At 31.0% G+C, this 14,633-nt stretch overlaps 1 protein-coding gene across 4 annotated transcripts in view; it reads right to left on the bottom strand.

Annotated features, from left to right (window-relative positions):
- The window catches only part of LOC129957653 (cytochrome P450 4V2-like), a 105,798-nt gene that overhangs the window by 27,815 nt on the left and 63,350 nt on the right, over positions 1 to 14,633 (bottom strand). The window contains exons 1-4 of one of the 4 annotated variants that reach the window (XM_056070091.1): positions 10,970 to 11,155; positions 5,525 to 5,637; positions 2,767 to 2,852; positions 1,142 to 1,332 (exon numbers count right to left, since the gene is read on the bottom strand). In XM_056070091.1, coding sequence (XP_055926066.1) covers positions 1,142 to 1,332; positions 2,767 to 2,852; positions 5,525 to 5,637; positions 10,970 to 11,141 — 562 coding nt within the window. In that variant the 5' untranslated portion in view covers positions 11,142 to 11,155. Of the gene's footprint in view, positions 1 to 1,141; positions 1,333 to 2,766; positions 2,853 to 5,524; positions 5,638 to 10,969; positions 11,156 to 14,633 lie in introns of those variants that run through there. The other 3 variants (XM_056070093.1, XM_056070094.1, XM_056070095.1) reach the window with 3 other exon arrangements.

The following is a 14,633-nucleotide window of genomic DNA, read 5'->3' as shown; positions in this document are numbered from 1 at the left end:
GTTAGTATCATTAGTAAGTAATGAATATTGCACAAAAAATGCGAACGAAAAATAATAAATATATAAAAACGATACATGATTTAGGTATTTTGTATTACTATATAAACTATTTTAATCACTCGGAAAATCGTCCAAAAGTACAGGGGGTTATAATCAAACTTCCCCTATAAACACCATCATACAACGCAAACGGGTGAACGGATTGCAACGAAAGTTGGCATATAGACTATACACTCAATGCGCTCACGGAATTTCGAAAAAAAATTTTAGCTCCAAAATGTCCACCAGAGGGCGGTTTTTCAAAAAAAAAACATTAATTTTAACACAATAAACGACCAAAACGGAATACAGAAGCAATATTAACATTTATTGACTAATTTCTGATCACCTTGTCATCGAACCATGTTAAGTAAAGGTAAGGGGAAAATAACAGTACTCTGTTTGAGGGGGGGGGGTTACATTTGCAGAAATAAGAACACATTAGGACGAAATTGCACAAGAGGAGCAGTTGTTAATCGCGTCCTAGATGATGTAGGGAAAGATGCCCAGTGTGACCACCCTCATTCACCTGCAAAATTTCAAATCGATGGACAGTGTGTTCAACGGCAAATCGTAACTGATCAATTGTGATGCTTCGTACATGAAGTGTTATGGAATTCTTTAAGCCATTCAACGTCGCAACAATGTACCATCATCATTACAGCTGGAAATATAGACATTAAACATGACAACGACTGCAAACGTTTCTTACCCTAACCTGTTTTCATAAAGCTTCCTCTTCTTAACAAATTTAAGCGAATCTTGATATTTTTTCCTTGAACTGACAGCTTTTTCCGGTTTTACATTTTATTATTCATAATTCTTGTTCTGGATTGTTAATATTGTTTCTGTATTCCGTTTTGGTCGTTTATCGCGTTAAAACTGATGTTTTCCGGAAAAGCGCCCTCTTGTGGGCATTTTGGAACTAAATTTTTTAAAAGTTAAGTTATTCCTTCAGCGCTTCTCGTGTATAGTCTATACAACAAATTTCGTTGCAATCCGTTCACCCATTTGCGTTGTATGATGCTGTTTATAGAGGAAGTTTAATTATAACCACCCCGTTTTAAGCATTCAACAAATAAAACTTCTGTTGTTTAATTACCACAGGTTATATCTGAGGCGCAAAGAGAAATTGGCTCAGCTATGTAAGTGAATTCATTCTTGGTCTCTTTTTGCAAGAATTTCACCAATTTTTGAGCTTCATCACTAAAAACTGGCAGGAAGCTTCTCAAAACATCAGTGTAAAAGCAAGGCGCTAGAGCTTTCCGCCGGGATTTCGATAAGTCATATCCACTGTAAAAGAAAAAGTTAAGTTTTTTAATTAAATCATTTATCACAATGGCAATAACATATTAAAGAAAGTAAGAGTAATAAGACCGCCAAACTCTGCACAACTAAATTCCTCGCTTATAGCACATAAGAATTGCCAAACAGGGCTCACATGGGCTTAGGATAATCGCGAAAACACAGGGAAATTAAAAATCATTTATAAAATGGGATGAATGCAGGGAATTTACAAATTTTTTTCAAGAACTGGAACAATACAGGGAATTTTAAATTTTCCAAATTTTCTCATCTAAAAAAATGCCGGTCTCCTTAAACAGTGAAAGAATTTAAAAAAAAATTCCCTTGCTGTAGCTGTAAACACTTAACATCATTCGCGGATGTTAAATCGCTTAAACTCATCCCTTTTTTATTCACTCCCCTTTTCTTATACTTAGATCAGTCCAATTTTTGAGATTGGAAAAAAAATACCAATATTGGAATAGTAACAACAGCTGCATGAAACTGAAAAAAAAAGGCACTTTTTATTAGTATGTTTTATATTTGTCAAGAATGCTACAAAAAATTAATATTTGAATGCATGTCCAAAAATTTTACTGTTTTAAAAGCTGCATTTTGCTTAAAACCAGATTGTTTGAAAAACAATGTTCTATTATGTGAAAAGCGAATGGTTGATTTATTTCAATATCTTAATTCCAAAATACACATTTCCACTGCATGTTTAGAATGTGCCAAAATACAATTGAAATTTTCCTAAAAAAAAAAAAAAAAAAGAACTAAAAAGCGAACAAAAAGTACAGCCAGACGTCTAGAATTTCGGAATTCGTTCTAGATCATTTCTGCTTTAAAGCCCAAAGTTTTCTAATTTTTGAGAAGCGGCACAAATAACTGTTGTCACATGGAAACGGAGCTACGGAAAATGGATTTATTAACGGATGTTCTTCAAACTTTTATGGAGATTTCTTAAGTGCTCTAATCTAAAGAGGTTACATTATAAAAAATTAATACATATGAGGTATTATAAAACTTTAGAAAAACAAAACAGAAACATTTCAAGGCAAAAAAAAAAGAAAAGAAAAGAAAAAGAATCTAATAAAGGCAAAGCAACTTTGCAAATTAAATAGTGGAAAAAGGAAAAAAATCATTCAATATAAATATTGCGGGTAAGCCAAAATCTCAATTTATCTTGATATTTTGTGATGACTTCAATATTTCGTTTATTATTATCAAAATGCTGCAGCGTAAACATGCTATCATTTGATACATGTAAAAAAATAGACTACAGCTTGCAACTAATTTAAAAGAATAATCTTCAGGATTTTTGATGAAATCACAAAATTTCAGTTTTAAATCATAAAATTTTGGTTTTCAGTTTAACAAAAAAAGCAGGTAATTTTAGGAAAGAAAAAAAAATTAATAACAATATTTGTAACTCAAAAGTACCTCGTAATAAGTCCTTTGCCCACTAAGGGCTGTATCCATTCATACACCCAGCTCTTATCGTTCAATTTGTTGTTTTTCAGCAATTCCTAAGTCGAAGAGACACTTCATGTCATATTTTTATGAAATGAGTCAGGTGAAAATTCAAGTCTTTTAATTGCAAAGATACTATCAAAATATGAAAAAAAAACCTGTATCGTCTTATCGATGGTGCATTCCTCATTTGTATATTTAAATCTGTTACGCATAACATAACAATACTTTTCTTCGAAATGTCATACCGGGTGTTTAAAAAATGACCGGTATATTTCAAAAATCAATAAAAACTAAACGGGCAGCGATAAAAATACACCGTTTGTTGCAATATGCTTGGGAAAACAGTAAATATTCAGGCATATAAATTTGCGAAATTAGTTACAATTTTGAACAACAGATGGCGGTGCAGTCTGGAAAAAATCCAAACTACGATATTATCCAAATATCCACCATGCGCAGCAATAACATGGCGTACTCTCAGAATGAAATGAGTAGAGACCCGTGTAAGCGTCTCAGGCGGGATGGCTTCACATGCAGAACAGACGTATTGCTTCAGTTGTTCAATTGTTTCTGGATTTTGGCGGTTCACTTGATCTTTCAAGTGTCCCCACAGAAAGAAGTCGCAAGGGTTCATGTCTAGCTATTTCAAAATTTTTCAAACAGATCCTTTATTGTATCGCTTTCCGGCTCTTTGGTTACATTAAACTTTCGTTGAAAACTTCGTCTTGTTGCAACAACACTGTGTGCTACGCGGTGGAATTCCAACACCAGAAAAATCCTTTGTTCTAAGGAATAAACCATTTTTCACAACAAACTTGCAATCTGTGAACAGCACACGCTTAAAGCAGAAAGACGACTTACAGAATGGCGAACTCAGACTGCATTTTCTTCTATATTTTTCAAATCGCCTGCAGCGCCATCTGTTGTAAATTGTAACTAGTTTCGAAAGTTTGTCTGCCTGAAAATTTACTCTTGTTCCAAGCATATTGCAACAAATGGTATATTTCTATCGCTGCCCGTTTAGTTTTTATTGATTTTTGAAATATACCGGCCATTTCTGAAACACCCGGTATTTGTATACATGCAACAAACTACTTAAATATGTTTTGTACATGAAGTAATCCAAACTATAAATAACCATTAACAAAGCCACATAAGCCGTGATTTGCACTATGCAAGATAAGAACTCCCTGTCTGTGGAAACATAAAAAAATCAGCGGAAGTGGTCTCTCCAAAACCTTCTTACATATTCTCTAATAAACTTGTGATGCCAGGGCGCTTTACATGGCACTGGTGTACAATAGTTGTGAAATGTTAACTTTTGGCGTTAGTTGAATATTTTTATTGAATCTATCGTATTATCCTTGCCGAGTTTTTCGGTGAATTATTCCCAGGTACGCGGTTAAAAGCATCTAAAAATCGAATTTGTTCTTTAAGCGTGTTCTTCTCAACCGATTGAAACAAAAATAGACACATAACTACACTTGTAGTCCCAAAAATCAAATACCAAATTTGATATATTTAACTCATTGCGTTTTTGAGTTATCGAGTTTACATGTTTCTGAAAATACAGACCGACAGACGGTTGACCCTTTGTTGGATCTGGCTCAAAACTTGTTATGTGTCTACCCCATAGATGTTAAATTTGTGTACCAAATTTAATCCACCTATCTCAATTCGTTTTGTAATTATCGTGTTAACGTTTATTCGAACATCCGGGCTGACGGACTTCCTCAGAGGATTTCACTCAAAATTTGACAGAAATATGAAAATTTGGTGCAAAGATCCTACACCAAATTTTAACTGTCTAGCTCAAATCGTTTTTGAGTTATTTTTGTCACAGACAGGCGGACGAAGATTTTCCAAAAATGTGTTTTACGAACTCGGGGAGAACGTGAAAATTCATCAAAATCTCGAATTCGAATTTTTTTGACGATTATCATATTTTCTCTATACCACGTATACGAGAATATAATTACAGAATATTTTCCGACTAGTTTTATAGAGAGTGTTTTGCCTATAATGCGTTTCATAAAAACTTGAGTACTAAATATTTTTTTTGCTGCTGTTTAGTGGTAAAATAAGACTCAAAAACACGATAATTTATTTTTGAAACGGGGTTTTTTTTTTTTTTTAATTTTTTTTCCTTCCACTTTGCCCAAATATACTGTAGTGTAATTCAGATTTCTAAAAGAAAAATATCTAAAATTTCATTCATAAACTTAAAAATATAGTTCAGTTGGAAAATTAGTGTAACTTTCATTCACTTACCGTACATATCCAAAATATGTATTCGAAATTTTGAAGCTTTTTGCAGAAATAATCATTGTATTAAATTAAATGTTCAAGAATTATTATTTCATCTGCGCGGAGAATAAGCGAAATACTTTTTCTGAAAAGACAGCTTTATTTAAAAATAGAATAATGGAAAAAATACTAAGAATTTATTAGTGCATATGATAATGAAAGCTTCTATAATAAAACTGTGACTTTCATCTTTTGGCTAAGTTTCACATTTAAACACTTATATATAAATCAATGTTAAGAATTCTTCTAAAATTTAACAAAGTTTAATTTAAGTATGTTTCGTTCATTTTAATAAAATTTTAATTAATTTTTCAATTTGTCAAAAAATTATCAACATTTAAATATTTTCTCTTTCTGCGTGTGTTTAATAAAATTTTAATTTTCTACAAAAACAGGGTTAAAAATATAGAATACAAACCTTAACAGCATCTGCTCGCACAAAAAATACAAATGGTATATATGCTGCCCATACGCAAAATAATTTCTCTTTTTGAAATAATTCGGCTCGTTTACAAAGAAGCTCCATGATGCCTAAAAAATTAATGATTATGTAAGTAATTTTCTTAATTTTATTAAGGCAAAGAATAGTTTATGAATAGAGCATTCCGTAGGATACTTTTGGAATTAAAATAGTTTTCCTTCACATAAATGAAAATTCATCTAAAGTAACTAAATCAAGAATATTTTTCTGAATGAATTCAAGAATTCTTTCAAGCATATCGTTCTTCACATAAATTTCTTAGACGTTTCTCACATAAAGTCTGAAAATTCATCTAGAACAATTAAATCAAGAATATTGTTCTGAATGAATTCTAAAAGTCTGAATTTTTCAATAATTTTTTCAAGAATGTCATTCTTCACATAAATTTCTTAGACGTTTCTCATAAAGTCTGAAAATTCATCTAGAATAATTAAATCAAGAATATTGTTCTGAATACAAAAAGTCTGAATTTTTCAAGAATTCTTTCAAGAATATCGTTCTTCACATAAATTTCTCAGGCGTTTCTCACATAAAGTCTGAAAATTCATCTAGAGTAACTAAATCAAGAGTATTTTTCTGAATGAATTCAAGAATTCTTTCAAGAATATCGTTCTTCACATAAATTTCTCAGACGTTTCTCACATAAAGTCTGAAAATTCATCTAGAATAATTAAATCAAGGATATTGTTCTGAATGAATTCTAAAAGTCTGAATTTTTCAATAATTTTTTCAAGAATGTCATTCTTCACATAAATTTCTTAGACGTTTCTCATAAAGTCTGAAAATTCATCTAGAATAATTAAATCAAGAACATTGTTCTGAATACAAAAAGTCTGAATTTTTCAATAATTTTTTCAAGAATGTCGTTCTTCACATAAATTTCTCAGACGTTCCTCACATAAAGTCTGAAAATTCATCTAGAGTAACTAAATCAAGAGTATTTTTCTGAATGAATTCAAGAATTCTTTCAAGAATATCGTTCTTCACATAAATTTCTCAGACGTTTCTCACATAAAGTCTGAAAATTCATCTAGAATAATTAAATCAAGGATATTGTTCTGAATGAATTCTAAAAGTCTGAATTTTTCAATAATTTTTACAAGAATGTCGTTCTTCGCATAAATTTATCAGACGTTTCTCACATAAAATTTAAAAATTCATATGGAGTAACTAAATCAAGAATATCTGCCTGAAAAATTCTCTTTAATTGATTTACAAAGACAAATTTCATTGATAAAAATATGCAATGAATAAAAAAATTCAGAACTACTTTTTAAAAAATAGGATATTCTCCTGGCTTTGAAAGACAAAATCAGCTGATTCAGATAGAAACTTTCGCATATTCGTCTTCGATATGTTCACATGTCTTTAATATATTCACATATTTTGGAATATATTCAAGAATATGGGTGGGTACTTAGTGGATATAAAAGCAACTTATTCGCAACTTCTTTTTAACATTCCGAAAGTAAAAGAAACTTGCCAGGAATTGTCACGATAGTTTTGAACTTCTGAACTAAAAAAAAAAAAGATAATGTCGCCAAATTATTTTCCAATTGGCGATTTCTGTTTATTAGTAAAAAAATGTATTTTAACTAATGATTTACTTTCTTAATTACCTATATTCAAGAAAGTATTTAGAAACCCAGTATAGTTCAGGATTCATTTTGAATCTAACCAGTACTGCTGTGTCATCTGCGAATAAGTATAACATAGCGTTAAATTGCTTAAGCATGTCGTTTATATATAGTGAGAATAGTACTGATCATAACATAGATCCTTGTACCACTTCTACTTTAATATTTTTAATGTCTAAGAACTTGTGTTGTAATCTGACTAAAGGAGCGATTAGTAATGTAGGACTCGATGATATTGATAAGATAGCTTGGAATCTGATACTGTTATGGATAAGAAACGGAATCTGATACTTATAAATGAGGCCATTTATTATCACCCTACTGAATACTTTTTGTATGTCAAGGAAGACAGCTCCTGTACTGTTGTTTGTTTGTTAAGAAATCTTTCAGTTATGTATTCTCTCACCGAAGGGTACTGATTAGTTTATGTGTCGTAGAGATACTAGTACTTCTACTTTGACTACTTGATGTGTCTTAGAGATACTAGTACTTCTACCTGACTAGTTAATGTGTATTAGAGACACTAGTGCTACTACTCTGACTAGCTATGTGTAGTAGAGTACTAGTACTACTGCTCTGACTAGTTGATGTGTCGTAGAGATACTAGTACTACTGCTTTGACTAGCTGATGTGTCGTAGCGACACTAGTACCACTACTCTGACTGGCTTATGTGTCGTAGAGATACTAGTACTATTACTCTGACTAGCTATGTATAGTAGAGTGCTAGTACCACTGCTCTGACTAGCTGATGTGTCGTAGAGATACTAGTGTTACTGCTCTGACTAGTTGATGTGTCGTAACGATACTAGTACCACTACTCTTACTAGCCGATGTGTCATAGAGATACTAGTTCTACTGCTCTGACTAGCTGATGTGTTGTAGAGATACTGGTATCTCACTAACTGATGTGTCGTAGAGATACTAGTACTACTGCTCTGACTAGTTGATGCGTCGTAGCAATACTAGTACCACAACTCTCCCTAGCTGATGTGTCATAGAAATACTAGTTCTACTGCTCTGGCTAGCTGATATGTCGTAGAGATACTAGTACCACTATTCTCACTATCTGATGTGTCATTGAGAGCTTTAGTCAAAACCCAAATTACTGCAATCAAAAAGTGTTATCTATTAATTGAGAGTTTAATCGTTTTAGTATGACACTTTCGTCAATCTTGCTAAGTGATGAAAATCGCTTGTAGCTAGAAGTATTTGTGGGGTTCTTTTCTGATTTAAAAATCGGGTCATCGTTGTTGTATTTCAACGTGTCGGAAAGTGATATATATTTCGACTCGACTTTGAATGTAGTTTCTTTGTGAATTAAATTTTTTTCATTAAATTTTTTTAAATTAAATTTTGTCTCAAGGCTTTCCGCCAAGCAATTTGCTTTCTTAACGTCGGTTTGCGCAGTACTGGACAGGCTCTCTGATAACTTTAATTTTAATAATTTAAATAATATTTCTATTTTATAGAAGTGATCTTTGAGATATAATGGCAAAGACGACTTTATTTTTTTACGTTTACAATACCTTCTCTATACTTCATTTACAAGGAAGAAAAAAAGAAATATTACATATTGTCGCAACCAAAGGCAATTTTTATACTACTATCGAATAATTTACATTTTTTGAAAAATAAATAGTATAAAAGTAGTATAAAGCTTTAAAGTTTTAGCAAGTGCCAAAATTTAGTTGACAGGAACTGAAAGTTTATCTCTATATTTTAAATATATTTGAAGATATATAATGTATTGCAAAATTTGCTCTTTCAATTCATTGCAATTTTTATATTGAAAAGTACGAATTTATCGTTTGATTTTTTGTTTATATTGGAGGAAAAAAATCGTCTGATTTTCTTAATAAATAAAGCAATTAACATCTTATCGCTACATATTTAATTATTTCAATTATAACCATTAATTGAAATTAGAGAAAATTTATCATCAGTTTTTTAAAAATATTCTTTGGCACTACTGGATTTATTATCGGAAAACTTTAAGCTTAACCTCATGTCATTGGCAAACATAGCCGAAAGTTTAACATGATATTTTTGTAGGTCTTTTTTCCCGATTAATAACTATTAATCGGTTAAAAGTACCTATATTTGTGTTATGGCCCCAAAGATTGTCTTTTATTTTTACAATATATATTTTTTTTAAAGATTGAGTAACTCTCAGTAATGCAGAAGACATTAAACCAAAGGACCATCAAATTACCAAAAACTCCGGAATAACAAAGATTATTTCATCAAAATATAGGACTTCAGAGTTGCGTATTAACATCGTGACGAATCTCATTCAGATTACTTCGGATGCTTTGGCGGAGTGGAAATGCATTCTAGGTAACTATCATCAGTTATCATAGTTATATCTTATTTTATAGTTTGAACGTTTCAATCAACGTTTTGAAATAAAAATTTTAAAATTGCAATAAATTGGAGTAAAAAAAATCGAGCTTTTTGAGAAATTTAAAATGTTTAATAAGTTAGATTTTTATCCAGAATTTCACCTGAGAAAAATAATTTACAATGATTTCGAAAATTTCGTACGTTGTATTTATATCATATAAAATTAAAAGTATGTAAGGATATTTAACACTAGAACTACCAATGTTAAATATAAACCTTGTTTTACTACAGCCGTCAAATTGACGAGGTTTTCATTATCATGGCTTTTATCGCAACTCTTGGCTTAGTTTATGCAAATAAAGGAATATAATTTAGCAAAAACAACATTTAATATAAAAAATTATTAATTATTGATAAAAAAAGCAAGATAAACAGTTTGTATTTATAGGCTATCCAGTTAGAGCTTTTAGTTCTAAACTGAACCATAACCGAAAGAAAATCGATTCCATTATAACGGCTGCCAAACATTTTGGACCAATCAATATAATTTCACATAAAAAATATAATACAAATTTTTCCAAAAATAATTTCTGAAAGTGATGTATAAATGAATGTAAATAACTACTAATTGTCCATCATTGCAATGATGATCCATAAAATATTATGAACTTTGAAGTTGCTAAAGCCGTCATTTTGACGGTTCTTGGTAGAAATAGGTACAGGCCATACTGATTATGGAAGTCAAAATGGCTGAGTGGAAATTGAATAGGTAATTGTTTTTATATTATATTGTATTTTTTTAAGTATGAAATTTGAAAAAGTCAAAATGGTGGTCTTGGTAGTTTTAGTGTTGATAAAACATCAAAGGAAATAGTTGCTGTAGAAATGACTCCTTCAAATTACTTTCATTTTATATTTGTTACCTTTTTTATTATTAGAAGAATACTCATTACAGACTTTGATAAAGGTTACCTTAAAGTTAAAAAATGCATATTCACAATTCTATTTAAATTACCGTGTGATTTATTTAAAATTGGCTTATTATTGCTATTTACCAAGTTCAAAAGATCGCTAGACAAATTTTTAGCATTTTAAAATAGTTATTTACTAATTAATGACTGAAAATTATATTCAAATTCGAAACTACTAAACGGATTATTTAACACCAAAAGTAATTATTTTGAATTAGTTGTTGAAATTATAATTAAATACCTAATATAGAAGAACGCCTTTGGAATTATTTAAATGCTGTAATTAATTAGTCGCTAAATAATCAAAATTGTAAAAATATTTTTGATTAATTATTGCAGTGTATAGTTAATTGACTATCGAAATTAAACATTTGATATCAAATAAACTTTTCAATAATTCAGGCAATGTTCTGAAAAATAAAACTCTTACCAAGAGGTACATCTTTGGCTGCCCAAATTTCTGTTAGATCTCCGAAAATGTCTAAGAACCACGGTTTCTTTCCAGGTATTAAACGGGAATATTTTAATCTCCAAAACGAATATCTTAGGAAAACGATGAGCGCTAATAAAAACAGCCCAAAAATTACGTACATTTGAATCATGTCGGTTCAAACTCGATACAGAAATAATTTTCTTCTTATTCGCCATCTCTTAAATACGAATGAATAATGGCCTTGAGCCACGACCTCCGTAATACAAGGCCTCACAACTAGTTTGTGACGTCACACAATAAGGATGATTGCCTGCCGTGAGCAGAATCCTGCTTTCTTCCTTGATGTGTAGGTATATTTTAAATTCACTTAAAAATAACTTACTATTCCTAATATTAAGACATGAATCTTGCATAAAATACAAGATTTATTTTTCCCGTGTGAATAAAAGAAACGGCATGATAGAAAATCTTAAATGTCCTCTATAGCGTATTGACCATTTAATAACATTCAAACTTTCGAAGATGTGAATTTATGAGATATATACATTGAGGTATTGTTAGTTTTCGCTACGCCAACTTCGCTACGCCAACATCTACCGTGACTAACCGCACTCTTTTACACCAGCTGCCTTTAGAATTTTCCTGAGAATTCATCCTAACTCGTGACGTCACGGGCTGAACGCGTTGGGAGTTGTGAGGCCTTGTATTACGAAGGTCGTGCTTGAGCCTTATTATAAATAAATAAGGATAACATTATTTAAAAATAATTTTACATTTTCAATCAAACATTTTAGCAAAGTATTCTCAAAGTAACGTTTGTTTTAATGTAATTATTAGAAGTTAATGATGCATTCCATCTTACATTCCATAAAATAGCTGCGTTTTCGAAAGATAAATTGGCGGTCTTATATTCCTCGTTTATTTTTCCTCAACTATATCTGATTATAATTGTTGAATTTCCTTGTAAAGTCTAACAACTTTTAAAGTAAGTCTTCGGTATTCAGTTTGTTACTCTCTGGATACTTATAAGCTGAATAATATCAACAGAAATCATGCGAACTGAAGAAATCGGCGGAAGAAAAATCAACGGAAAAAAAATCCTTTTTATAAATATATTTTCCTCTTAAAATATTGCTAGCTCTAAAAGACTAGAAAAATAGCAGTTCAATTATAATTAATGGTTCTTTACTTTAATTAATTGTCTTATTACATAAAAAATATTCATGAACAAAATTTCAGTTTTAGATGCACGGGAATATTCATTGAGGTATTAACTTAAAAAAATCTCTGTACACACACACACACACACACACACACATATATATATATATATAAATATGTGTGTGTGTGTGTGTGTGTGTGTGTGTGATGATATTTTAAAATCTAAATTAAATCCAAATTAATTTCTTATTTTTTATCTTAATTTAACCCATACTAACTTCATTCTAAAATGTTCTCTTATTTCCTGATCCAATTCCACCTTTTTATTTAATTAATGCAACAGATGCTCTGTAGAATTGCTGAGATCGAGAACTGGAATGCGCTTCATAGGAAATCAAAGTTATAGTAATTTTTCGCAACAGATTGAAACAAAAGTTTGATACAAAACTTCACTTTTAACTTTAAAAATTTCATACCAAATTTGAAATTTTTAAGTCATTGAGATTTTGAGTGATCGCGCTTACATATTTCTGAAAGTATAGACCGACAGACGGTCAATCCGTAGCTAGATTTGGCTAATATGATGATATAAGTGTCTGCATTATAGATGTTAAATGTGTGTGCCGGATTCTATCTATCGGGCCCTCTTCGTTTTGTAGTTAATGTGTTAACTTACAGTCGAACAGCCGGACAAACAGACTTCCCCTAAACGGAGTTTGCGCAAGATATGATAGAAGTCTACAAAATTGTTATAAAGAACCATATACCAAATTTCATCTCTCTAACTCAAAGCGTTTTTGAGTTATCTCTGTCATAGTCGGATAGCCAAACAGATATTTTTCAAAAATGTGTTTTTCGAACTCAAAGAGGTCCCTCATTATCATTTGTTCAAACATTTATTACGATGTTTAATAACAAATGTTCATTTTTGAATTATAAAATAATGCCGCATTGAAAATAACCGGTCGACTTTCCATGGCCGAATGGTCATAGCACTGACCTCATAATCAAGAGATTATGAGTTCGAATCTCGCTGGAAATAATGTCATTCACATTCTGTGTAAATATTTCATTACTTGATTTTATGTTTTCCTTATTTCATGTTCCAGAAGATTCTGGACATTTCTTTAGTTTACCAGACAAGTGTTCTGGACTTTTCTTACTGTCTCCAGAAAAGTATTCTGGAACTTTCCCTTCTAATATAAAAGAAGAGGATCTATCATTCACTGTATTCTCAGTTCTGTGTTCAGTTAATAAATTGATTTAGCTCTACTTCGTGTGTGTATCATTGAGTTCTATACTAAAGTATCTACGTGGCAATATCTTTCGAAAAAAAAAATTTTTTTCTTCTAAAAAAGTCATTTTTTTGTGCAGAGGATGAAGTGGGTCGTTATAGGTTCAGTTTCGAAAAAGTGAGTCTTAGTGTTTAAAAATGTGAGACCTCTAATTTTTAAGCAATAACCGACATCCATATAGTATCTATAAACTCGAATGACAGTAAGGTGGAACGAAAAAAATCAATTTTTTTTCCTTTGTTGAAATAAAAATTGGAGTAGTTGTTAAAATAAAATACTGAAGTAGGTCTTGAGGTGCCGCAAGGACGTTAAAGTTTCATAAAACTGAAATTTTTTTTTACGAAATAATCAAGTTTTGATTTTTAATTTGTAATAGCGCGAAAATAGATAAGAAAGTATAGATAAGAAAATAAAAATTATAAAAAATATTAGAGTACTTCTGAAGGGCCGCAAGGTCGTTAAAGTTTCAGAAAAACACACTTTTTGTAACATTTTAAGGATTTTTGCGTGCCTTGATTGTGAAATAAAAAGCTTTCATTATTCATTTTCATATGAATAAAAGTATAAAAACAGTTTTACTATCGCACTGGCATGGCACGGAGTTGTCGCCAGAGCGGTTGTTATTGAGGTGAGGTGGAGATTTCACTGCGTCCGGTGACAAGGACAGAGCTGGTTTCAAATCAGTAGCTTTGCCGTATTCAGTTGAGTTGGCGTCTCCCCTCCGTATGTTGTTTAACTGATTAACGTAACTGATTTGTTAGTTTGTGCTTGTGTGCTTTGCTGTGAATAAAAATGGCTCAGTTTAAATAAATAAAGTCAAGACAAATATCAAAGTGTTCTATTTTTGAGAAATTTAGTGATTTGCTTGAAGTTGAACACACTATTGACGAATCTAGTGCTGCTGTTATATTAGACATAACCTCGAAATTGCTTCAGAGAAAGATCCTTCTGTAAGCAAAATATGTAACTGTTTAGTTCACATAAAACAACAAATATGGTCAAGAAGTTCTATTCCTGTTGCTTCTTGCAAAAGAATTTCACAAATGATAAAAGTTTATCATGCTAAATACAGGAATTTATTAAAGTCTAAAAGCCGGAAATGTTCGGATAAGTTTAATTTCATCCTCACAGAATTTAGAGAAGAAGCTAGGCATTTATTTGATATTGCTGACTTGAATAAAAAAACGGGGCCAGTTTTGGAATAA

This window comes from Argiope bruennichi, chromosome 11, assembly GCF_947563725.1.
Source record: "Argiope bruennichi chromosome 11, qqArgBrue1.1, whole genome shotgun sequence".
NCBI classification, from domain to species: Eukaryota; Metazoa; Arthropoda; class Arachnida; order Araneae; family Araneidae; genus Argiope; species Argiope bruennichi.
Note: the sequence above shows the minus strand (reverse complement) of the source record. Positions and strands in the feature narration are given on the sequence as shown.